The 24546-nt window shown below is 39.3% G+C and overlaps 1 protein-coding gene across 3 annotated transcripts in view; it reads left to right on the top strand.

Moving 5' to 3' along the window:
- Positions 1-5789: 5789 nt before the first annotated feature.
- LOC124613083 (L-serine dehydratase/L-threonine deaminase-like) overlaps positions 5790-24546 on the top strand; it is an 87707-nt gene continuing 68950 nt past the window's right edge. The window contains exons 1-2 of one of the 3 annotated variants that reach the window (XM_047141669.1): positions 5790-5990; positions 19554-19807. In XM_047141669.1, the coding sequence (XP_046997625.1) occupies positions 19655-19807 (153 nt within the window). In that variant the 5' untranslated portion in view covers positions 5790-5990; positions 19554-19654. Of the gene's footprint in view, positions 5991-6103; positions 6231-11189; positions 11339-19553; positions 19808-24546 lie in introns of those variants that run through there. The other 2 variants (XM_047141671.1, XM_047141670.1) reach the window with 2 other exon arrangements.

The following is a 24546-nucleotide window of genomic DNA, read 5'->3' as shown; positions in this document are numbered from 1 at the left end:
GACAGATGTGAAAATTACCGAACTATCAGTTTGATAAGTCACAGCTGCAAAATACTAACGCGAATTCTTTACAGACGAATGGAAAAACTGGTAGAAGCAGACCTCGGGGAAGATCAGTTTGGATTCCGTAGAAATGTTGGAACACGTGAGGCAATACTGACCTTACGACTCACCTTACAAGAAAGATTAAGGAAAGGCAAACTTACGTTCCTAGCATTTGTAGACTTAGAGAAAGCTTTTGACAATGTTGACTGGAATACTCTCTTTCAAATTCTAAAAGTTGGCAAGGGTAAAATACAGGGAGCGAAAGGCTATTTACAATTTGTACAGAAACCAGATGGCAGTTATAAGAGTCGAGGGGCATGAAAGGAAAGCAGTGGTTGGGAAGGGAGTGAGACAGGGTTGTAGCCTCTCTCCGATGTTATTCAATCTGTATATTGAGTAAGCAGTAAAGGAAACAAAAGAAAAATTTGGAGTAGGGATTAAAATCCATGGAGAAGAAATAAAAACTTTGATGTTCGCCGATGACATTGTAATTCTGTCAGAGACAGCAAAGGGCTTGTAAGAGCAGTTTAACGGAATGGACAGTGTCTTAAAAGGAGGATATAAGATGAACTCAACAAAAGCAAAACGAGGATAATGGAATGTAGTCGAATTAAGTCTGGTGATGCTGAGGGAATTAGATTAGGAAATGAGACACTTAAAGTAGTAAAGGAGTTTTGCTATTTGGGGCGCAAAATAACTGATGATGGTCGAAGTAGAGAGGATATAAAACGTAGACCGGCAATGCCAAGGAAAGCATTTCTGAAGAAGAGAAATTTGTTAACATCGAGTATAGATTTAAGTGTCAGGAAGTCGTTTCTGAAGGTATTTGTATGGAGTGCAGCCATTTATGGAAGTGAAACGTGGACGATAAACAGTTTGGACAAGAAGAGAATAGAAGCTTTCGAAATGTGGTGCTGCAAAAGAATGCTGAAGATTAGATGGGTAGATAACATAACTAATGAGTAGGTATTGAACAGGATTGGAGAAAAGAGGAGTTTGCGGCACAACTTGACTAGAAGAATGATCGGTTCGTAGGACATGTTCTGAGGCATCAAGGGATCACCAATTTAGTATTGGAGGGCAGCGTGGAGGGTAGAAATCGTAGAGGGAGACCAAGAGATGAATACACTAAGCAGGTTCAGAACGATGTAGGTTTAGGTTGCAGTAGGTACTGGGAGATGAAGAAGCTTGCACAGGATGGAGTAGCATGGAGAGCTGCATGAAACTAGTCTCAGGACTGTATACCACAACAAACAACAACAAACATTGTTGCGTTCGCAAATTACAGTGTTACGCTCGTGATAACTCCGCTCGAATGACACAGTACGACAAGGTGTTTTATGTCTGTACGCCCTTTAGGCTAAAACCCACAAAAAAAGGGGGGGGGGGGGCGGCGCTTGTAGCGCGGACCCTCGGGGCACATTCGACTGCAGGCGCGGCTTGCGTGGCCGGCCTGCAATACCCCGGGCAGGCGGTAATCAGGTACGTGGAACACCTTGTATATCTAAAACATATGGGTGCTCCATGTTAACAACACATATAAACTGCAAAATGTCTCTGAGCACTATGGGACTTAACTTCTGAGGTCATCAGTCCCCTAGAACTTAGAACTAATTAAACCTAACTAACCTAAGGACATCACACACATCCATGCCCGAGGCAGGATTCGAACCTGCGAGCGTAGCGGTCGCGCGGTTCCAGACTGTAGCGCCTAGAACCGCTCGTCCATCCCGGCCGGCTATAAATTGCGATTTCAGTTTATATCTTTTGTACGTCTAGAGCATGTAGGTTCAACTTAATTTTCATTCGCATCCAGTATTTACCAGCTAAATAAATCTCAAATCGTCTCCTGTTGCACACACAGCTGCTGCCTAGCCTTTCCCTCTCAAAAATGATTCAACACTACGCTGTTCCCTATATCATCAAGTAACAGGCATTTATCATCTTTTGGCAATTATGCCTATTTACATTACTTTATAGTAGGCACTGTATGTAACTTGGATCGAATTATATACTACACAGTCAATTTATTGTCAGTGCTTGCAAGAGGACTGCACCTACTGTAATCACCGATTCCACCCAAATTTATGATAGATACAGGGATTGGCCAGAAATGAAAGTGATAGAAGTGGGCGCTCCACATGGCCAAGCGTTTAGGAAAAGTGGCGTTTCTGGCGCAGGTCGAGCGAGGCATGAGCCATCTAAGTTAGCGTAGTTTCTAGGCAGCGGTTGCCACGTCTCGGGTACAGAATGGTAATCCGAGGGTGGTGGGATGGTGTCCCTATGTGGAACCATCTTTTTTATTTTCAACTTTATATTTACGTACACCACAAGTACACTGAAATAATTCTCATTATATTGCATTTATATTTCCATAAAAGGCATGAACAGGAGAGGCAAAGGAAAACTTTGGAATGCAAATAAATTTCCACGAAGAAGTGTACGGCATATACAAGAACTTGATATATGACCTTAGATACTTCTATTACTTTTCAGCTGATTACTTAAACATGGTGGAGTGTTACTCATCGTGGTGGTCTAGCGCATAAGGCACTAAAATCCAGCCCTGGAGGTCCTGTGTTCATTTCCAAATATGAGTGGGGAGCTCTCCTTGTCCCAGTCCCTTCAGGATGGCCCTAGGTAAACTCAACGTGCAGTTAAAAGCACCTCCTTCCCCACCTCCCTCTCATCTTCCCCTTCTCTGTATCCATGCCCTCCTCTCCCTCTCTCAGTCCACCTGCTCCCCCTATCACTCTGTACATCTCCTCCTCCCCTCTCTCTAACCCTTTCCTCCTCCACCTCTCTCTGTTCATCAATATGTCCTCCTCCCCCTACCCTTCTCCTACTCACCCTCTCTGTCCATCTCCTCTGCTGTTCTTAATATATATTAATGACTTGCCATTCTATATTCACGAAGATGCAAAGCTGGTACTTTTTGCCGATAATACAAGTATAGCTATCACACCCGACAGACAATAATTAACTGGTGAAATTGTAAACGATGTTTTTCAGAAAACCATTAAGTGGTTCTCTGCCAATGGCCTCTCATTAAACTTTGACAAAACACAGTATATACAGTTCCACACAGTAAATGGAATGGCCCCATTAATAAATATAGACTTCGATCAGAAATCGGTAGCTAAGGTAGAATATTCAAAATTTCTAGGTGTATGCATTGATGAGGGGTTTAACTGGAAAAAACACACTGAGGATCTGCTGAAACGTTCGAGTTCAGCTACTTATGCTATTAGGGTCATTGCAAATTTTGGCGATATACATCTGAGTAAATTAGCTTACCACGCCTATTTTCATTCTCTGCTTTCGTATGGCATCATATTCTGGGGTAACTCATCATTGAGTAAAAGAGTGTTCATTGCACAAAAGCGTGTGATCAGAATTGCTGGAGCTCATCCAAGATCATCATGCAGACACTTATTTAAAGAGCTAGAAATCTTCACTGTAGCCTCACAATATATATATTCACTTATGAAATTTGTTATTAACAATCCGAACGAATTCAAAAGTAATAGCAGTGTACATGGCTACAACACTAGGAGAACGGATTATCTTCACTACTCAAGGTTAAATCTAACTTTGGCTCAGAAGGGGGTAAATTATGCTGCCACAAAAGTCTTTGGTCACACCGAATAGCATCAAAAGTCTGACAGATAGCCATATAGAATTTAAAAGGAAATTAAATGAATTTCTTAATGGCAACTCCTTCTACTCATTAGATGAATTTTTGGATATAGTAAGTGGGTAATTTCCCAACCCCCACAAAAAAAATATATTGAATGTCATGTAATATTTTGTCTAATGTAATATCTTGGATAGACACATTTTATTAACTTGACACGTTCCACATCATTACGAAGTGTCGTATTCATGATCTATGGAACAAGTACTAATCTAATCTAATCTCTAATCCTCCACCCCTCTCTCTGTTCATCTCCTATGTCACCCTATTTTCATCCCATCCTCACCCCAAAGGGTAGTGGTTCTTAGCCTTACATTACCTTTTTCCAGACAATAAATAGTACGTTAACCAAATTTGTTTGAAAATAATCTAGTGGTTTAGAAGCAGATCTGGAACACACATATGTACATCCATTTTTATAATATAACAGCTTTTTACCCTAGGTTTTGCCCATGTACACGTATGTCATATATATTGCACACATCGGCTCCTCCCCCTTCTCTTTGTCCATCTTCTCTTGCTCCCTCTATCTGTCCACCTCCTATGCCACCTCCATTCCATTGGGAGCTAGGTCGTTCTTATCCCCACAGCACTTCTTTCTAGACAAAAAATGTTATGTATACCAAGTCTGATTGAAATTGATCCAGCGACTTAGGAGATCTGGAATATACCAGGGCGCGCGCTCGCTCACCCCCCCCCCCCCCCCCGCCCCCCACACACACACAGGCATATACATTTTTTATGATATACCAGTATTTTTACCTATGACTTTACCTGTACATGTGTATCTCAGATATATTGCACGCATCTCCTCTTCCTCTTCCTCCCTAGCTCTGTCCATCTCCTCATCACCTCTTTTGACCATCTGCTCCTCTCTCTATCCACCCCCCCCCCCTCCCCTTGAAAAGTGGCGTAACTGGAGGAGGGACGATGCTGGCCTGTAGTCACTACCCCCCCCCCCCCCCCCATACACGTATTTCTCAAAAGGGAAAAAGAATTGCTATTAGTGAGATTCGAACCATCCACTTTCATGTTACGTTCTTTTTCTGCCAAATCTTTTTAATGCACAGCTTAACCATCATCAATATATGCTTCAAAGTATGGACATTAAGCAGGAAATTAATCCAATAATTATTTAAAACTACTTTTAAATAATTTTATCACAACAGATCGCTGTTCTCCGACAATGTCATATAAAATTATAATATAATAATAATCATCATCATAATAAAAGTCAGACTAGAGTGATGCATATACCCTATGTGTCGACGGCTTTGGACATTGCGAGATTACTACCGGTGTCTCAATTGAAACTTGCAACCCTTTCACTGCTGCTCACAGAACGCTGCTTTTACCATCGTGCTGTGGCTGATCTAAATTAAAAATGTACCTACCTGCAGTTCTACATTCTCATAACAGCTTTTCGAAGTCAAGCGAGAGTGCTCTGTTTCGTTCGGCAATTTCAGGCAGCCGAGTGACTTGAGAAACCGAACGTCGCTGGGTTTCATATAATATCATGTACCTTACGTATCTTGCTAATATTTTCATTAATGGTAGTCGACGCTAGAAGCTTGTGTCAACGAAATGAAACGCGTCATTCATCAATGCTTCTACATGTAGAAACGTATTTTTATGACTCCTTTGGCAGTAGATATTGTAACCTAGTGGTTGGTTACATTGTACGAACACGCTACATCTTGTACGCACTTTGTTACGCAGTTCAGTTCTATGTAATTGCTTTTAATGTTCAGTATAACGACAAAAATTGGATAACAGCCACAAGAAAAAGCTGGTATTTTTAATGCACAAGCAACAATTGTCTCTTAATTTTTCAGCGTAATTCGTAGTGATGAAGTACTACTTGTAAGCTACATTATTAATGTAATAATAATTGTTGATAAACATCAGCTTTTTCCAAGTACTTAATTTCTGCCTTTAGCTGCTGTAAGGACAGCAGTACAGTTGCCGTAGCAGTGCTCCGTCAATGAGTTCTGATTTATGTGCAACAATGACGTGACAAAATTAACAGAGAAGAAGAAACTGTCTGCAATCTAAAGGAAAATGTGTCTTGTCATATTCAGTTACGGCAATGTCGGAGATAGCCGGCTTTAATTGAATAAAGGCTATCAGCAGGATCTTGACAGTTGCGTAAGCGCACACGCTGTCGCACGAGCATACAAACGAAGCGTCAAGTAGTTACGAGGGACACAGTGCCGCAAGCTGTTGTCAGCTTCTAACCTTGTATGCAGTAAGTGAAGTAACTAATAGTCATAAATTGTTGATAAACATCAGCTTTTTCCAAGTACCGGTAGTGGCCTTGCTTTTAATTTCTGCCTTTAGCTGCTGTAAGGACAGACAGTATTAAGCAGTACAGTTGCCGTAGCAGTGCTCTAGAGTCTAGCTTGTTTTTAATAGAGTTCAGGTGACGTTTCTGTGATTTGTTTCCGTTTTCTCAATGTGTACCTTGACTCCTACCACATCTCTGAAGGTACTGCTTGATTGTAAAATCCACAGAGAACGATGAATGAATGAATTCATGTAGTAAAATACGTAACTAATTTCAATAATATTTTTATTAGCCGTGTTTACTGTCTTACGAATTGTTTTTGAGGCCAAGGAGAACCGTTGTATATCGATAATGTATTACGCGCACACACTTATTAACAGAACAAAGGCATAAGAACTAAAAAAGCACCATCTTGCTGAAATTACACCTATTAAATTTATAAACGTTTTGTCACAAAACTTTAGGGTTAAAATTATACGGTTGGTAAATACCTTAAACTGAGTACTTTGAGATAACGAACTAGTGGTCAAAAAATACATTTAGTTTTTTTTTATTTACACAAACAATCCAACAGAAACACATTAATCTCATATCAAACTACAGGTCCCAGTGTATGTGCTACAGTTACACATAAAATTTTACATCTCTTTCTCAGATATCCCTGTTGATTGTTATACAATGAGACAAGCAGCCAGAAATGTATCAACTAATTTGTTTTGATTGGGGTTCCATACACACACACTACTTCATGTAACAAGAAAAAATTCATAAGGAATGAGAATTGCCAAATGTGCTTACCCCTTCCAATTCAGCTGTGATGGTATCTAATGGGCAAGGCGCTCACAGGAATTAGTATTGAAGTAGACTGGCCTATTATTTGTTGAAGCCAAACCCTAACATGGATATGGCAGCTCATCATAATTGAACACGGTTCTAACAGAATAGTTCTAAATATGGTTATGTTAGTTGATCATATAAAATTCCAACACACAAGATGATATAAATTTCTAATGATCGGAGATGAGCACAACATATGAATTTCCTTTACTCCAAACATGTTTGTGGCAGGTGAAAACACCATGATGGGTGAGAGAGGCAACATCTCTCAGTGACAATAAATGTTGGGAGTTTGCACCAAGTGTTGTGCTGGATAAATCCATTGACAGAACTGAACCCATGGCTTCGGCTCCAATGTATGTAGTTGTTGTGTATCATGGGATGTAGGCCTAATTGTTGCCTCACTAGTACTCTCCACATTGAATTCTTCAAAGTGTTACCTGAGTGCTTATTGATCAATCTTCTCCAACAAAATCCAACACCATCTCCTCAAATTCTACTGTTTGAACACTTATTTTTCAAGAATGTTGGCAAGCTCTTTATGACATGAACAGCATTGTTCTTATAAACATCTGTCCTCAGTGAGAAATATCTTCCAGTTAAGATGGTCGCCATTTCTAAATTTTTTTTCTCTTTGTGTTTTGGGCACTACATCTTGTTGCACCATACGTGAAATGTAGATGCAAACATTAACATGAGGAGTAATACTCCTCCTTATGTAAAGTATGAATGTGCTCAACAAATTGAGTTTGTTTCATTCTCTTGTAAAAGTAGCTTGGATGCCGATTTTGCAGTCGCAGCGAAAATATCTTAAAATCAGCAGATGAAAAGAAAAAGGAAAATTAGTGGTGTCTGTAATCAAAAGCAAAATGTATTTGGTGAATGGAATATTTACTTCAAAAAGACAAACTCTGGTAGTTCTCTGTACTAGTAGCAGCCTCAAAGATAGCTGGCTGCAGCCATATAGGAAAATCTGGTGGATACCAACCAGTTATGTGAAGGGATATGCTATCACAGGAGTACACTAGTGAGGTTGTAAATAGATACAGTGGACACAGTATCCTAAATTATTATCATGTTCTAACTTTCTTGTATCTGTTGAGCCCAGTAAAATCCTTATAATGACCAGAGTGAGTGTAGCTGAAATAAGCTTGAGTAGTATTACACAGTGTAATGATAGTTTACTGTTAATGTTGTGTACATTTTAAGTTTCTATACATTGCTTATATTTCGTTAATGTGTACCTGATTACTGCACATCCCTGAAGGTTTTCCTCCTTGATAGGATCTTCAGGATAGGGTGAATGAACGAGGGGTGGATGCAGCGCACAGGTCTCTTTCCTCATGGTGCTCAAAAGTAGTGAAAGGCACTTGTATTGGCTTTATAACAGCCATCTCTTTGCTTTATAAGGTTAAAACTGCTTATATGTCCTGCCTCCCAAGTAAACTATAGGATGAACATAGGACCAGTAGTTTCAGGAAACAAAATTCATTACATGTGCAAACAAAAAATTAAATTCTTTTAGCCATGGATATGTGAAACACCACAGTTGAATACACACAATGCTGAGCAGAATGGATAGTCTCTGTCACACCTGTACAGTGTGGATTCTGAACTGTGGCCAGATGACCATGAGAACTGTACGCTTTTGCCCTTGTAAACTCTTGTTGTTTCATATGGGATTCCCTCCCGGGGCCCAATAAAAAGATAAATATTTATTAATGCAAGAAACAAATTCTTGAAATGAATCGGCAATCATTATGGATTTTTGGAAATAATGTTGTCTAGATTACTTAATGCACATTTCATTTACTACATTTCTGAAATACTGCCATAACTAAATCCATGAAGTCACATTCTACACTCCTGGAAACTGAAATAAGAACACCGTGAATTCATTGTCCCAGGAAGGGGAAACTTTATTGACACATTCCTGGGGTCAGATACATCACATGATCACACTGACAGAACCACAGGCACATAGACACAGGCAACAGAGCATGCACAATGTCGGCACTAGTACAGTGTATATCCACCTTTCGCAGCAATGCAGGCTGCTATTCTCCCATGGAGACGATCGTAGAGATGCTGAATGTAGTCCTGTGGAACGGCTTGCCATGCCATTTCCACCTGGCGCCTCAGTTGGACCAGCGTTCGTGCTGGACGTGCAGACCGCGTGAGACGACGCTTCATCCAGTCCCAAACATGCTCAATGGGGGACAGATCCGGAGATCTTGCTGGCCAGGGTAGTTGACTTACACCTTCTAGAGCACTTTGGGTGGCACGGGATACATGCGGACGTGCATTGTCCTGTTGGAACAGCAAGTTCCCTTGCCAGTCTAGGAATGGTAGAACGATGGGTTCGATGACGGTTTGGATGTACCGTGCACTATTCAGTGTCCCCTCGACGATCACCAGTGGTGTACGGCCAGTGTAGGAGATCGCTCCCCACACCATGATGCCGGGTGTTGGCCCTGTGTGCCTCGGTCGTATGCAGTCCTGATTGTGGCGCTCACCTGCACGGCGCCAAACATGCATACGACCATCATTGGCACCAAGGCAGAAGCGACTCTCATCGTTGAAGACGACACGTCTCCATTCGTCCCTCCATTCACGCCTGTCGCGACACCACTGGAGGCGGGCTGCACGATGTTGGGGCGTGAGCGGAAGACAGCCTAACGGTGTGCGGGACCGTAGCCCAGCTTCATGGAGACGGTTGCGAATGGTCCTCGCCGATACCCCAGGAGCAACAGTGTCCCTAATTTGCTGGGAAGTGGCGGTGCGGTCCCCTACGGCACTGCGTAGGATCCTACGGTCTTGGCGTGCATCCGTGCGTCACTGCGGTCCGGTCCCAGGTCGACGGGCACGTGCACCTTCCGCCGACCACTGGCGACAACATCGATGTACTGTGGAGACCTCACGCCCCACGTGTTGAGCAATTCGGCGGTACGTCCACCCGGCCTCCCGCATGCCCACTATACGCCATCGCTCAAAGTCCGTCAACTGCACATACGGTTCACGTCCATGCTGTCGCGGCATGCTACCAGTGTTAAAGACTGCGATGGAGCTCCGTATGCCACGGCAAACTGGCTGACACTGACGGCGGCGGTGCACAAATGCTGCGCAGCTAGCGCCATTCGACGGCCAACACCGCGGTTGCTGGTGTGTCCGCTGTGCTGTGCGTGTGATCTTTGTTTGTACAGCCCTCTCGCAGTGTCCGGAGCAAGTATGGTGGGTCTGACACACCGGTGTCAATGTGTTCTTTTTTCCATTTCCAGGAGTGTATAATTGAACTTATTGTATTATCAGTTGTAAAGGCTCTGTAATTTAATATGTACATGGCCTGAAAAACAAAGGAAATGCATTCTGTCTATTGTCACGTCTTGGTTAGCATTTGTTTTTCTGTGAACTTTTGAGCAGGGTTGGCAGCTAATGACCCGCTTTGGTGTAGGTTTTATTGCAACTGGCACTAAACTTCATAAATTATGGTGGATGAATTTTTACATTTGTTGATAGTAATGTACATACCAACTTCTCATTCTTTGTCTTCTTTGTTTGTGACCACAGGATATGACAATTACAACATTTGGAACATGTCACTAATGTAAAATAAATACAAGTTACATTCCTGGATGGAATTGTTGATAACAATATTGAAAATATTTGTTGTGCAAAAAAAGTGGGGTTAGGCTACTATGTAATTGCCACAACACACCACTACATAAAAACATTTTTCATAGTAATGTAAGAACTGTCACATATTGTAATTAAATAATGTTGTGCAAGACCACTTACCTCTGCTAACAGTATCATTCATTTGAAAAGCCAGAGAGTGAGCAATTGCCATGATATTTTGATAAATATAGATATTATAGCTTATTTTGAACTGCTAAGCTGCATAAAAAAATGGAAAAATGGTAGCCTCGTTTGGAAAGTTTATTTTAGTTATTTGTATGTTCCATGGATCATAATTGTGATCTCTCGATACACTTTGGAATGAGTCGGCTTTACAATTGTAGTACACTTCCTCAGTGTAAAACATAGCAACAAGTTGACCATTTACATTATGTCCTCTAAGCTACTTTTATTTCATATACATACTATACATTTACACATTCTTCTCCTGTTGAGCAGTAGTCCTTAAGCAGCTACAATTTTAGTTTATGTTCGAAGATAATAAAATTATCTGTTAAATTCTTTACATCACTGGGTAAGCAGTCAGAGATTTTTACTACTGAACACCTCACATGATTCTGTGCCTTGTGGTTTGTTGCTATGTAGCTGTAGCCTGTCCCACACAGAAGCAGACATACCCAGTGTGAACACAGGTGTGAATGGAATCCTTGCACAGACATGTTGAGGAAGAGGCATACACCTACACACATGCCTCTACTTGCATGTGTGACAAACTACAGCAACTAGCTGCAAGGCACCTAGGTGTAAACACACCTTAAGCCCGAGCGAAGGACAGTGTAAGTCATTTACCCTCAAGTCGTTTCTCCTAGTGTAGTATTGTGTGTATGAATGTGACTGTTTTCAAATTTTGATTGATCATTGGTAACAGACCTCATAAAGGATTAAATGTACTGTAGCAGTGCTGTCTACAGCTACGTACTCTGCAACCCTGCTTATGGTGCATGATAGAGGGTACCTGTACCACCACTAAGCATTTCGTTTGCTGTTCCACTCGCAAATAGTGTGAGGGAAAGATGACTGTCTGTATGACTTTGTGTGAGCCCTAATTTCTTTTATCTTTGTGGTCCTTAAGTGAAATGTATGTTGGTGGCAGTAGAACCGTTAGGCAATCGGCTTCAAAAGCCGGCTCTAAATTTTCTCAGTAGTACTCCTTGAAAAGAAATTCGCCTTCTCTCTAGGGATTCCCATTTGAGTTTCTGAAGCATCTCCGTAATATTTGCATCTTGTTCAAAACTACTTGTAACAAATCTAGCAATCTGCCTTGGAATTGCTTCAATGTCTTCCTTTAATTTGACCTGGTGAGGATACCAAATGCTAGAGCAGTACTCAAGAATATGTTGCATTAGTTCCCTATAAACTGAAGTCAGCTGTTTGCCTTCCTTACCACAATCTTCACATGCTCGTTCCATTTCATATTGCTTTGCAGTGTTATGCATAGATATTTAAACAATGTGGCAGTGTCAAGCAGGACACTACTAATGCTGAACCTGAATATTATGGGTTTGTCTTTTCTACTTATCTACATTTACTTCCATTTTTCTATAATTAGAGCTAGCTGCCTTTCATTTCACCAACTAGAAATTTTGTCTAGGTCATCTTGTATCGTCCAACAGTCACTCAAGTTTGACATGTTCCTGTACACCACAGCATCGTCAGCAAACAGCTACAGATTGCTGTCCTCCAGATCATTTATGTGTATAGAAAATAACAGTAGTGCTATCACACTTCCCTGAGGCATTCCTACTTTCTACATGAACTTCTTGAGTGAACTCTGCATGTTACACTTATTGCAAGCTACTGTGCAATAAATTCATTCTTCTTCAGGGGTGATGAGTTACTACAAAATATAACCCCGTAAGATATTAGTGAATGAAAGTATGTCAACTTTTTGGCATTTTCATCTTCCACATCTGACATTAATACAATAGCAGCAGAATGTAGATATTTAAGATGATCAGTTACATGTGACATTCGGTTTAGGTTCTTGTCAGTATAAACATATAAGACTTTAGAATGTGTATTTCATTTATTGATTTACCCTGTTGTCTTATTTCTAATGGTGTGGCCGGGTCTTCTGCTGTGCACAACTGTGTATGTTGTGAAACTTCCTGGCAGATTAAAACTGTGTGCCGGACTGAGACTCGAACTCGGGACCTTTGCCTTTCGCGGGCAAGTGCTCTACCAGCTGAGCTACCCAAGCACGACTCATGCCCCAGCTGCCAGTACCTCGTCTGCCAGTACCCTCGAAAGGCAAAGGTCCTGAGTTCGAGCCTTGGCCCAGCACACAGTTTTAATCTGCCAGGAAGTTTCATATCAGTGCTCACTCCGCTGCAGATTGAAAATCTCATTCTGTGTATGTTGTGTTTTATCTAAGCTCAATGTCAGTTCATTTGCAGGTAACCAGTTATTAATTTTGAAGAAAATTTTATTTACGTTTTCAAGTACTGAAGTGTCTCCATTAGGGTTCATTATAAACTTGAATTGTCAGCAAAGAGAACTATTTCTGCATCTTGAATGCCATATGGCAAATAATTTATATTTAAGAACACAAAGAGTGGACCCAGTATCAATCTCTGTGGTATACCTGTAGTTGTTATTCCCCATCCTCAAGATGCAGCTTTATGCGTACGCTCCCTAGGTTTCTTAATGGACAAACTGCATCTTTTCTGTTAGATAGGATGAAAAAAATGAGACCCATAGTATTTAGTTTCTGTTGGAGAATACTGCGAAGTGTGCAAATCATATGCTTTTGACAAGTCGTAGAAAATACCTCTTGATAGTATTTTGTCAAAATTTTGTTTTATCTGACCTGTGAATTGTAAAACGACATGTTCTGTGGAGAGATTCTTTTTTAAATTCAAACTGAGACTAATTAGGTGTTGTATTTCACAACAGGTAATGTTATAGTTCTTGTGTACATAATGAATTGGATTTGTAACTGAATACATTGCATATATGTGGAGAACAGGTTTTTTAGTAATTTGCTTGAGGTATTATCAGTTCCAAAAGTGTTTTTGGGTTTATGGAGTTACTTACATTCTTAATTTTTTTGGCAGAGCAGGAAGCAATTGTGATTTGCCTACCCCTACATCCATACTCTGCGAGCCACTGTGAAGTGCATGGGAAAGGTCTTCTTTCCATTCCACTCAAGTGTGGATTGCTTGAAGAGTGACTGTTTAAACAGCTCTGTGCACAGTGTAATTAATCTAATGTCATCCGTGCGATCCTTATGACAGCAATAGATAGGGGTTCTAGTCTCTTCCTATATGCACTATTTAAAGCTGGTTCTTGAAATTTTGTAAGTCAGTGTCCTTGAGAGAGTTTGTGTCTCTCTTCAAGTGTCTGCCAGTTCAGTTTCTTCATCAACCATGTGACATTCTTCCAAGGATTCAAACAAACCTGCGACTATTTGTGATTCTGTTCTCCATGTACATTCAATACCCTCATTTAGTCCTGCTTGGTAACACCCTCACACATGTGAGCAATATTCTAGGATGAGTTGCACTAGTGTTTTGTAAGCAGTCTCCTTGGCAGACTGATTGCATTGGTTTAGTATTCTAACAATGAACCAGAGTCTACCACCTGCTTTACCAATGATGGAATTTTTGTGCAGTTTTGTTCAGACAGAATTTAATTACAGGTAACTTCATCATGGGAATCCTTAGAGGGAAGATGATGATATTTGTGTGAAACACTATTGAGAAAATTTAAAAAATAGTATTCAAAATTGACTGCAGAGCAATTCTACTGCTGCCATCATACATTTCGTGCAAGAAGCACAAAGATACTGTAAGAGAAATTAGGGCTTGAATGGAGGCATATAGATAGTTGTTTTTCCCTCATTCTATTTGATTCACAAGTGGAACAGGAAAAGAAATGAATAGTAATGGTACAGTATATGCTCTGCCGTACAAAAGCTTGTGGAGTGTAATTGCAGCTATGCCAAAAGCCTGAATTTACTATTACTAGGCCTATTGTCTGCAAGGTCATTAATATACAACATGAACAGCACAGCTCCTGACAGACTTCCCTGGGACACACATTAGGTCTATATGTGTTGACTGTCCATCCAAGGTAACATGCTCTGTTCACTCTACCAAGAGATCCTCAATATAGTCACAAATATTTCCTGATACCCCATACAATAGTACTTTCATTAATAAGTGTAGGTGTAGTACTGAGGTAAATTCTTTTCAGAAATCAGGAAATACTGCATCTGCCTGACTCCCGTGACTCTTGGCTTTCAAAATGTCATGTGAGAAGAGTGCGAGTTGAGTTTCACATGACCAGTGCTTTCAGAATCCCATCTTGTTAGCATGGAGGAGGAGCTAAAACTTACTTACAGTGTTCGTTTCACTTACATTGCATAGTGACAGTGCACGGTATCCAATGCACTCTGCTGAATGCTATGATTTATTTTGGCAGATGATACCAATTGATTACTTTTTCCAATACAGACAATGCCATAATTACTTTTAATGATCTGATTATCATTAATGTTAAAGTTATGTACTGATTTTTGTATTTATTTGGTGACTGAAAGAAAACTAGAGTGCTGACAGACTGACCTGCAGTGTAGCCAGTGTCCTAAGTTAGGTTGGAATGTGAAAATTTGCTTGTAAGTTGATGAAGCCAATGACTCTCAACACAAAAAAGTTAGTGCCATGGTAGATTGATGTGTAGTGTTGCCTGAGATTGCATTCATTACTGAAGTTAACTTATGTATGTCTTGTCGGATTTTGCCAGCAAATGTGATATAGTGATTAAACTCTAACATAATAGCACAAAATACCAGCTAATTTTATTTACAAGCTATAGGAATTAGTGAGGGAGTATGCTGATTGGCTACCGAATACCGACTCAAGATTTTTAGCATGTAGTTCCCATCATTCAACACACCAGTTGTTACTGTCATCGGCCCATGATGCAACAGCCGACACTGAATGTGCCCTTTTAGTTGGAGAAGGCCATTCTGTTTGAGACACCTCATTGTGTTTGAGCTCATAATTTATTCTAATATTCTACAACAGACAGGTGTCAAGCATATTGGATGATAGTTTTGTGAGTCACTTCTTCAGCCTTTCGGGCACTGCTTTTCTATTTGAAGGATATGTGGTAGGTAATGGTTAAAATAAGGGCTAAATCAGGTGCAAATTCAGTATAAAATCACAAAGGGAGCTTTGTTCAGTGTCAGATGTTTCTCAACACAACTATACCACTCATCTGCAGTGGATCAGGCATTAAATTCGGGAATAACCGTGGATTTTCCATTGTAAAGGAACATTTAAAAACAGAGTTCAACATTTCTGCCTTTGTTTTGCTATCCTATATTTCAGACCCTGCCTTGGCCATGGACATTGGGCACTAACTTTGGTAGCACTAACAACCTTTACAGGTGACTAGAATTTCCTTTCATTTCAGAGAGATCATTCAATAATATTCTGCTACAGTGTGCATTCAAACCTGCATGCATTGCCCTCTTGGCAGCCACTTATATTTTAGTCAGCATCTTTGTTTCTATGGCCCTGTGCGTTGTTTTACTTCTGGTATGCAGTAGTCTCTGTTTCTTTAGAATTTTCTTTTTCAGTGATTGCATACCATAACAAGTTCATTGCATCGTGAACTGTTCCACTAGGTACATGTCAATCAACTATTCTCTTAAACTTGACCATAGTTCTTGTACATGCTCCTGACCAAAGCTAAATGTTTCAAGTTTGTCATTAAAATATTACCCAACTGCCTTTTCATCTAATTTGCTGAATGTATAAAGCTTTCTACTCATTTAAGTTACGATTTGTACTGTCTTAATCATTGTTACTGCAGCTAATTTGTGGTCATTGTTACCAGATTCATTGTGGACACCCTCAAAACTGGCAGGGTTATTTGTCAGTTTTAGATCCAATATATTTTCATCATGATTGGGCTTCCAGACTATCTTTCTGGTTAGTTCTCAGAAAAGGCATTTAGTAAATGTTTCAGGGGATGTCTCATCACACTCACCACTTACAAAACTGTAATATCCTATTTGATTGTTGGATGATTAAAGTCTTCCACAGTAATTATAGTGTGACTGGGGACCTTTTGTAGTAGTGAACTTTGGTGTTCCTTTACATCTGAAAGTGAGTCTGCTGGTTATGCACACTATTGATACTGAGTCTTGACAAGACAATCTCATATACAGTTCCAAATTCAAGCTCTAAGGATCTGCATTTCTTGTCTGCTGTGACACATTTGCCATTAGCCTATCCTATTGACATACACTTAGATTTCCCACAAATACTGTATCTTACTCTTATCAGTTATATGTTTTAACCAGATTTCCTTACCTAGTAATATGTGAGCACCACTACTTTTCAAGAGCATTTACAGCACTGGAACTTTGTTGTGACTGCTTCAGCAGTTAATCACTAGGATATCAATACTCTTGCATGTAGGAGGCATTTCTATGGATTTTATACTGACACTTCCGGATGCACTACAGTTATCTGTATGTGGACTGGGTGGAGAGTTACTTGATCTATCTGCATTTGGTTAAACCATGTTCCCTCAGTGGCTGTGAGACTGGCTTCTACAATGTGTGTGCCCCCAGGCATAGACACTGTGTACCTGGTGTTCCTTCCCATCCATTGTTTCCGTTTCCCTGAGGGGTGCCATTCTTTCCAATATGTTTGAACTGCCCATGATTAATAGACCCAAGCCTTTTGTGTTTGTCTCCTCTTGATACAGGACACAGTAGGTTTCCTAACAGGTGAAGTGAGTCTCCTGGCTCAGTTTGACAGTGGAAGATAGCACCTTGAACTTGTTGGTGAGGGGGATATTTATGACACTTTGAGTTCTCCCTGATCCTTATCTCCGTTGCACATTGCACCTAGTCCCACCATTGACACACATCTCAACCAAGTAGACAACTGGTAATAGACACTATACTTGTGGTAAAAAAGACACGATCCACAAAAAAAAGGATAGTAATTCGTTCTCTCCGGTACATGGTTCTCAGGAATCCTCCCAATGTGTCCATTTGCAGTAGCTTCCAATCACTTGCTAACAGTGAGAGTGATTTCCAGCACTCATGAATTTTAAGTAACTGATCTCATGTTCAAGAACAGCATTCGGAATGGGGCACCATAATAGATAACTTCAAAATAATCATGTGGGTTCTCTTTTAATTTATGGATCTTTAAACTAAAGGTATTACCAATTCCCTTGAAGAACTGAAACAAGTAGTGTGCAAAATGAGATTTCTTAAGGCAATAGAGAATCCTGGGGGAAAAGTTACCAATTTTTTGAAACTTTTTTTCAAGTTATAGTTGTAACAGACTTGAAATTAGTGGCATTTTGTGATAAATGCAGACAGTATCCAATACTGTTGAAAGGAAAAATTGAGCACTATGTGTTAATTATTGTCTGTGTTGCAGTAACTGTAAACCTCAAATGTCAATTCATTTGATACATGTTTTGCATAACACTCTTAACTTCCAAAAATTCTCAAAACTATGCATTTGTTCACATTGATATACACTGATATTCAGGGATAGCTGTTCTTTGAATGAGGGTACTGCTGTAAAATTGTATAGTGTGGCATTGCTTCTTGTATGTATTCTATTGCTTTATCCCTTAAACTGTCCATGCCAGTCTTCTGAGCTACTCACCGGGAAGTGATTATTAGGTATGTTGGCTACCTGGCTCTTATTTATTATTTGACGGTTGTCTTTAATAACCGAGTCCTCACATTCATTAATCAATTTCCTGGTTTCTCTTTTACAGCAATTTTTTTTTACTTTATTTTAACCAATTTCATCAAATAAAAAAGTCCGAATGGTGTCTGAATTGAGATAATAACATTAAATCCATAAAAGATAAGATCACTTGTCACTATAAATGGCACCCTAACTTTTACACTTGGTATTTATCTGTAACAGTGTTCAAAAAGGTTGATTTCCAGATTGCAGTTACTACATCAGGCTCCAACATGTATGCAACCTTCCCTATGTAACAGATTGAATTGGTTCTTCAGTGCATCAGTGGTAGACAATTTATGTTATTGTAAGCATAGATTTCTGTGGCCATTGTCACAGTCAGCAAAATTCTTCAGGGTATTTGAATGCATGGTAAATACGTAAAATTCTGACATTTTGGCCACTGTTGCAGTGGTGTTCCTCAGGATGTTTTGCTGACTACTGAATGAGAAAAAGTTTCGTTCTTATATATTGGTGGAAGAGGCTGTTATCATAATCTGATGAGGATATTGTGAATGAGGAGCAGGGTTGTTTGCCTTATTTCTCCTCGAGGTTAAGTGGCTGTTTCGCTAGTATGCGGGCTACTCAAAATCTGTTTGCTGCATTTGTCTTGGTGTTCTGCCATTGCTGATTCGGTGTGTTAACCTTTTATCTTTCATGTTCAGATATCCTTATGCTATTTGCTAGTCCACACGAAATCAGCTGTGTGTGTGGACTAGCGTATGTAGGTGAGACAGAGCAATCGATTAGCACATGGACATCTGAATGTTAAGACATATTCATATAAGACAATACACCAAGTCAGCAGTGGCAGAACACCACCACGTGTGTGGCAAATGGCTCATACAGTATTTCAAGAAGCCTAGATACTGCCAAAACTGCCACTCACCTTGAGGAGGAGAATTAAAAATCTGCCAACATGAACAGAGAATATAGTTACAGACTTGCAGTGTCTTGTCTGCCAGTGCTACGGGACACCACCTCCCACAAAGCAAACACATGGGCACGTGGGAGGCCATAGGTACACGGAGTACTGGCATGCCTCAACTGCCACTAGGCAGCAAGTAAATAGCATAATGCCACAACTGCTGCCTGTTTCTCATTCGTCTGTTTCCACCAGTGTAGTAGAATAACTTCTCTGGTAGCAAACTATTCACACACTATTCCATATTAATATGAAACAAATAATGCTACAGTATGTTAAAAAGCTATGTGTGTTCTCACGTTATGTAGATTTAATTATTTTGCATTGCAGCAATACCCCCTGATATTATAATCTGATGATAAGCCCTGTAAGTACCTGACGCACTTTGACCACAGTGGTGTTTTACTGGAGCTCACTGAAAGACCACAACTATGTCACCAACAAACCTCCACTGTCAAACACCATTGAAGAAAGTTGATGTCCTCAGCCAGTATCTGCCAGGTCGTGATGTTTATCTCAAAATGGAGTCTAGCCAAGTGACTGGGTCATTCAAAATGCGGGGCATTGGCTGTAGAGCCCGAAAGGTTAGTGCATTATACTATTGTTAACAGCTAATATTTTGAAGTGAATTTAACATTGTATTATTATTTATAACTTGCATGACAAAATAAAAAAAATTCTGTACAGCTGGTTTTGTCTTCTTTCTTCTTATATTAGGCTGAGTAGTTTTGTGAGAGTTCTGTCTTGTGTTAAGAGCATTAGCTTTTCCATCTTTTCCATGGTTGTCCCAATGGTCTTTATCCCCTTGACTGACTTGTGACAATCACTTGTGACAATCATTTTGCAAGTAAAAGTGTAGTTGCTTTTAATGTATTTATCGATTTTCTTTTACAGCTCTGCATATGGTTCCCTATAAACTGCATTTACTATTCAGTTCTTGTTTCTGTGTATCTATCACTGTTTATTTTTGTTTATCCCATCATTATTCTCAGAAACCTTGTTTCTGATGTTTGTTGTTATAACTTGTACCACACTCCCCACCCCCACACACCATCGTAGTCTGGGAAGAAAGCGGACAGTGATCATCAGTGATCAATCAATCAATGACATAATTGTTCCTTTCACCAATGAGTGCAGAATTTGTTTTATGCTTGATTTTCAGTGTAGAAAAATGTGGATGCATCGGGTTATGATGCACATCTCACGCACAAGTTCAGCCGGAAAATGGATATGTCGTGGTTTGGGCCAGTTTTGTGTATGGAAATCAAATGTGTCACACTGTTATAGGTTGATGGACCCTCCTTTCAAGACAAAAATGCATTACTGCCAAGAGACAATTCTTTGAACACCTTCCTCCAGGCATCAGGAAACAACTGAATGGAATGGTCAACAGTATCTGTTGACATAAGTACAATTTTGCCTGCTTGGAACCAGTTGAAACTTGCAGTGCATCGTCCCAGATACTCTCCTCACACTCTGGATGACCTGAGGCTGTCAAAGAATGGGTCAGGCTTTAGCAGCTACTTCTCATTCACCTCATGTACAATACAAAACATTGATACTGAATGTTACCCAGCAGCAGATTTTGATGTAGCAATTGATCACTATTGAATATGTTGGATATTTCCCATCCCCTCTTCCCATTGCCCTTCTCTAAATATGTAACCTGTTTTGTGAAGTACAGTAACTAAATTATTCCTCTGTATTTCAGTAATTTGTGGAAAAGACTATTCTCAATAGTATTACATGTTTATTATTACATAAATTACATATGTAGTGCCCATTCTTCTCTATTCATTTTCATAACAATCAAATCTATCAAAATTAAAAGTTTTTTGCACTTGTTGTAACCTTGTATGGATTTATACCATTGTTCTCTCCTCAGTCTCCATTTCCAACAATGGATACATATGAATTTCAGTAGATGCTGTTTAGAGATTATTCCACTTCCTTTCAGAATGATCCACAGAAACTCACACTCAACATCACTGAATGCTTCAATTAAATCTATAATAAAATAATTTCTCTCCTGTATTCTTGATGTATTTAAGTGTGTGGGTATGGGCAAACATGTTCCTCTGCAAAAATCTGTTTGCTCTTCTAGTAAGCTATATTATTATTATTATCTTCACTTTCTCAGACGTTAAGTCCGGTTAAAAATGGAGTGACGCGGACCTTGATCAAGCGTCACTTCCTTTTAACTGTACGGTATGTGTTATATTGCATTTAGGAACTTTCAGGTAATTGAACATGTATCAATAATTACGGATTTCTGTAGCTGTATATATATGTTTGGATGTAGCTGTATTGCATTGATGTACTGGTGGATATTGTGTGGTATGACTCCTGTAGTTGATAGTATAATTGGTATGATGTCAACTTTATCCTGATGCCACATGTCTTTGACTTCCTCAGCCAGTTGGATGTATTTTTCAATTTTTTCTCCTGTTTTTCTTTTGTATATTTGTTGTATTGGGTATGGATATTTCGATTAGTTGTGTTAATTTCTTCTTTTTATTGGTGAGTATGATGTCAGGTTTGTTATGTGGCGTTGTTTTATCTGTTATAATGGTTCTGTTCCAGTATAATTTGTATTCATCATTCTCCAGTACATTTTGTGGTGTATACTTGTATGTAGGAACGTGTTGTTTTAAAAGTTTATGTTGTAAGGCAAGCTGTTGATGTATTATTTTTGCGACATTGTCATGTCTTCTGGGGTATTCTGTATTTGCTAGTATTGTACATCCGCTTGTGATGTGATCTACTGTTTCTATTTGTTGTTTACAAAGTCTGCATTTATCCGTTGTGGTATTGGGATCTTTAATAATATGCTTGCTGTAATACCAAGTGTTTATTGTTTGATCCTGTATTGCAATCATGAATCCTTCTGTCTCACTGTATATATTGCCTTTTCTTAGCCATGTGTTGGATGCGTCTTGATCGATGTGTGGCTGTGTTAGATGATACGGGTGCTTGCCATGTAGTGTTTTCTTTTTCCAATTTACTTTCTTCATGTCTGTTGATTTTATGTGATCTAAAGGGTTGTAGAAGTGGTTATGAAATTGCAGTGGTGTAGCCGATGTATTTATATGAGTGATTGCCTTGTGTATTTTGCTAGTTTCTGCTCGTTCTAGAAAGAATTTTCTTAAATTGTCTACCTGTCCATAATGTAGGTTTTTTATGTCGATAAATCCCCTTCCTCCTTCCTTTCTGCTTAATGTGAATCTTTCTGTTGCTGAATGTATGTGATGTATTCTATATTTGTGGCATTGTGATCGTGTAAGTGTATTGAGTGCTTCTAGGTCTGTGTTACTCCATTTCACTACTCCAAATGAGTAGGTCAATATTGGTATGGCATAGGTATTTATAGCTTTTGTCTTGTTTCTTGCTGTCAATTCTGTTTTCAGTATTTTTGTTAGTCTTTGTCTATATTTTTCTTTTAGTTCTTCTTTGATATTTGTATTATCTATTCCTATTTTTTGTCTGTATCCTAGATATTTATAGGCATCCGTTTTTTCCATCGCTTCTATGCAGTCGCTGTGGTTATCCAATATGTAATCTTCTTGTTTAGTATGTTTTCCCTTGACTATGCTATTTTTCTTACATTTGTCTGTTCCAAAAGCCATACTTATATCATTGCTGAATCCTTCTGTTATCTTTAGTAATTGGTTGAGTTGTTGATTTGTTGCTGCCAGTAGTTTTAGATCATCCATGTATAGCAAATGTGTGATTTTGTGTGGGTATGTTCCAGTAATATTGTATCCATAATTTGTATTATTTAGCATGTTGGATAGTGGGTTCAGAGCAAGGCAGAACCAGAAAGGACTTAATGAGTCTCCTTGGTATATTCCACGCTTAATCTGTATTGGCTGTGATGTGATATTATTTGAATTTGTTTGGATATTAAGTGTGGTTTTCCAATTTTTCATTACTATGTTTAGGAACTGTATCAATTTAGGATCTACTTTGTATATTTCCAATATTTGTAGTAACCATGAGTGGGGTACGCTATCAAAAGCTTTTTGGTAATCAATGTATGTGTAGTGTAGCGACCTTTGTTTAGTTTTAGCTTGATATGTCACCTCTGCATCTATTATCAGTTGCTCTTTACATCCTCGTGCTCCTTTGCAACAGCCTTTTTGTTCTTCATTTATAATTTTGTTTTGTGTTGTATGTGTCATTAATTTCTGTTTAATGACTGAAGTTAATATTTTGTATATTGTCGGTAGGCATGTTATGGGGCGATATTTAGCTGGGTTCGCTGTGTCTGCTTGATCTTTAGGTTTCAGATATGTTATTCCGTGTGTAAGTGTATCAGGGAATGTGTATGGGTCTGCAATGTAACTGTTAAATAATTTAGTTAGATGTGAATGTGTTGAGGTGAACTTCTTTAACCAGAAATTTGCTATTTTGTCATTTCCAGGGGCTTTCCAATTGTGAGTAGAATTAATTGCTTGGGTGACTTCATGTTGCAAAATTATCACTTCAGGCATTTGTGGTATCATCTTGTATGTATCTGTTTCTGCTTGTATCCACCGTGCATGCCTGTTATGTTGTACCGGGTTTGACCATATGTTGCTCCAGAAGTGTTCCATGTCTGTTATGTTTGGTGGATTGTTTATTTTAATGTGTGTGTTATCTATTGTCTGGTAAAATTTCTTTTGGTTTGTGTTGAATGTTTGGTTTTGTTTCCTTCTATTTTCACTTTTTTTGTATCTTCTGAGTCGTTTGGCTAATGCTTGTAATTTCTGCTTCTTTTCGTCTAATTGCTCTGTCGCTTCTTGTTGTGAGATTTTACCTAACTTTTTTCGTTTTTTTTCCGAGATTTCATTTCTTATAAATTGTGTTAGCTGTCCGATGTCTTTTCTCAGTTTTTCTATTTTGATCTGTAGCCTGTGTTGCCATGCTGGTTTTGTGGGTTTCTTCTGTGTGTTGGGTGGTTCTGATCTCTGCCTAGTGTGTATATTTAGTGTAGTGAGTGCTCCTATATAAACCAGTAGTTGTAACTCTTCCATAGTTGTGTTTTCATTTATTTTGTTGTGTATGATTGTGTTGATAGTTTTTATTGTTGTTTCGACTTGTGGGTTATTTGGTGGTCTACGCAAGATTGGTCTAATGTCTGTATTTGTGTCTTTGTATTCTATATATGTTAGCTGAAATTTTTCTTCTATATCTAACATCTGTGTCACTTCATGTTCTATTTGTGCTTGTTCTGGTGGCTGTCTTAAGATTTCGTTTTCCTCTGATTGTTTAATTGGTGCATGTTGTTCTTTGTTTGTTTGCTCTGGGATGTTTGAGTCCATTACTGTATTTTCTTCTTCTT

The sequence above is a fragment of the Schistocerca americana genome, chromosome 4, assembly GCF_021461395.2.
Source record: "Schistocerca americana isolate TAMUIC-IGC-003095 chromosome 4, iqSchAmer2.1, whole genome shotgun sequence".
Classification (NCBI taxonomy): domain Eukaryota; kingdom Metazoa; phylum Arthropoda; class Insecta; order Orthoptera; family Acrididae; genus Schistocerca; species Schistocerca americana.
Note: the sequence above shows the minus strand (reverse complement) of the source record. Positions and strands in the feature narration are given on the sequence as shown.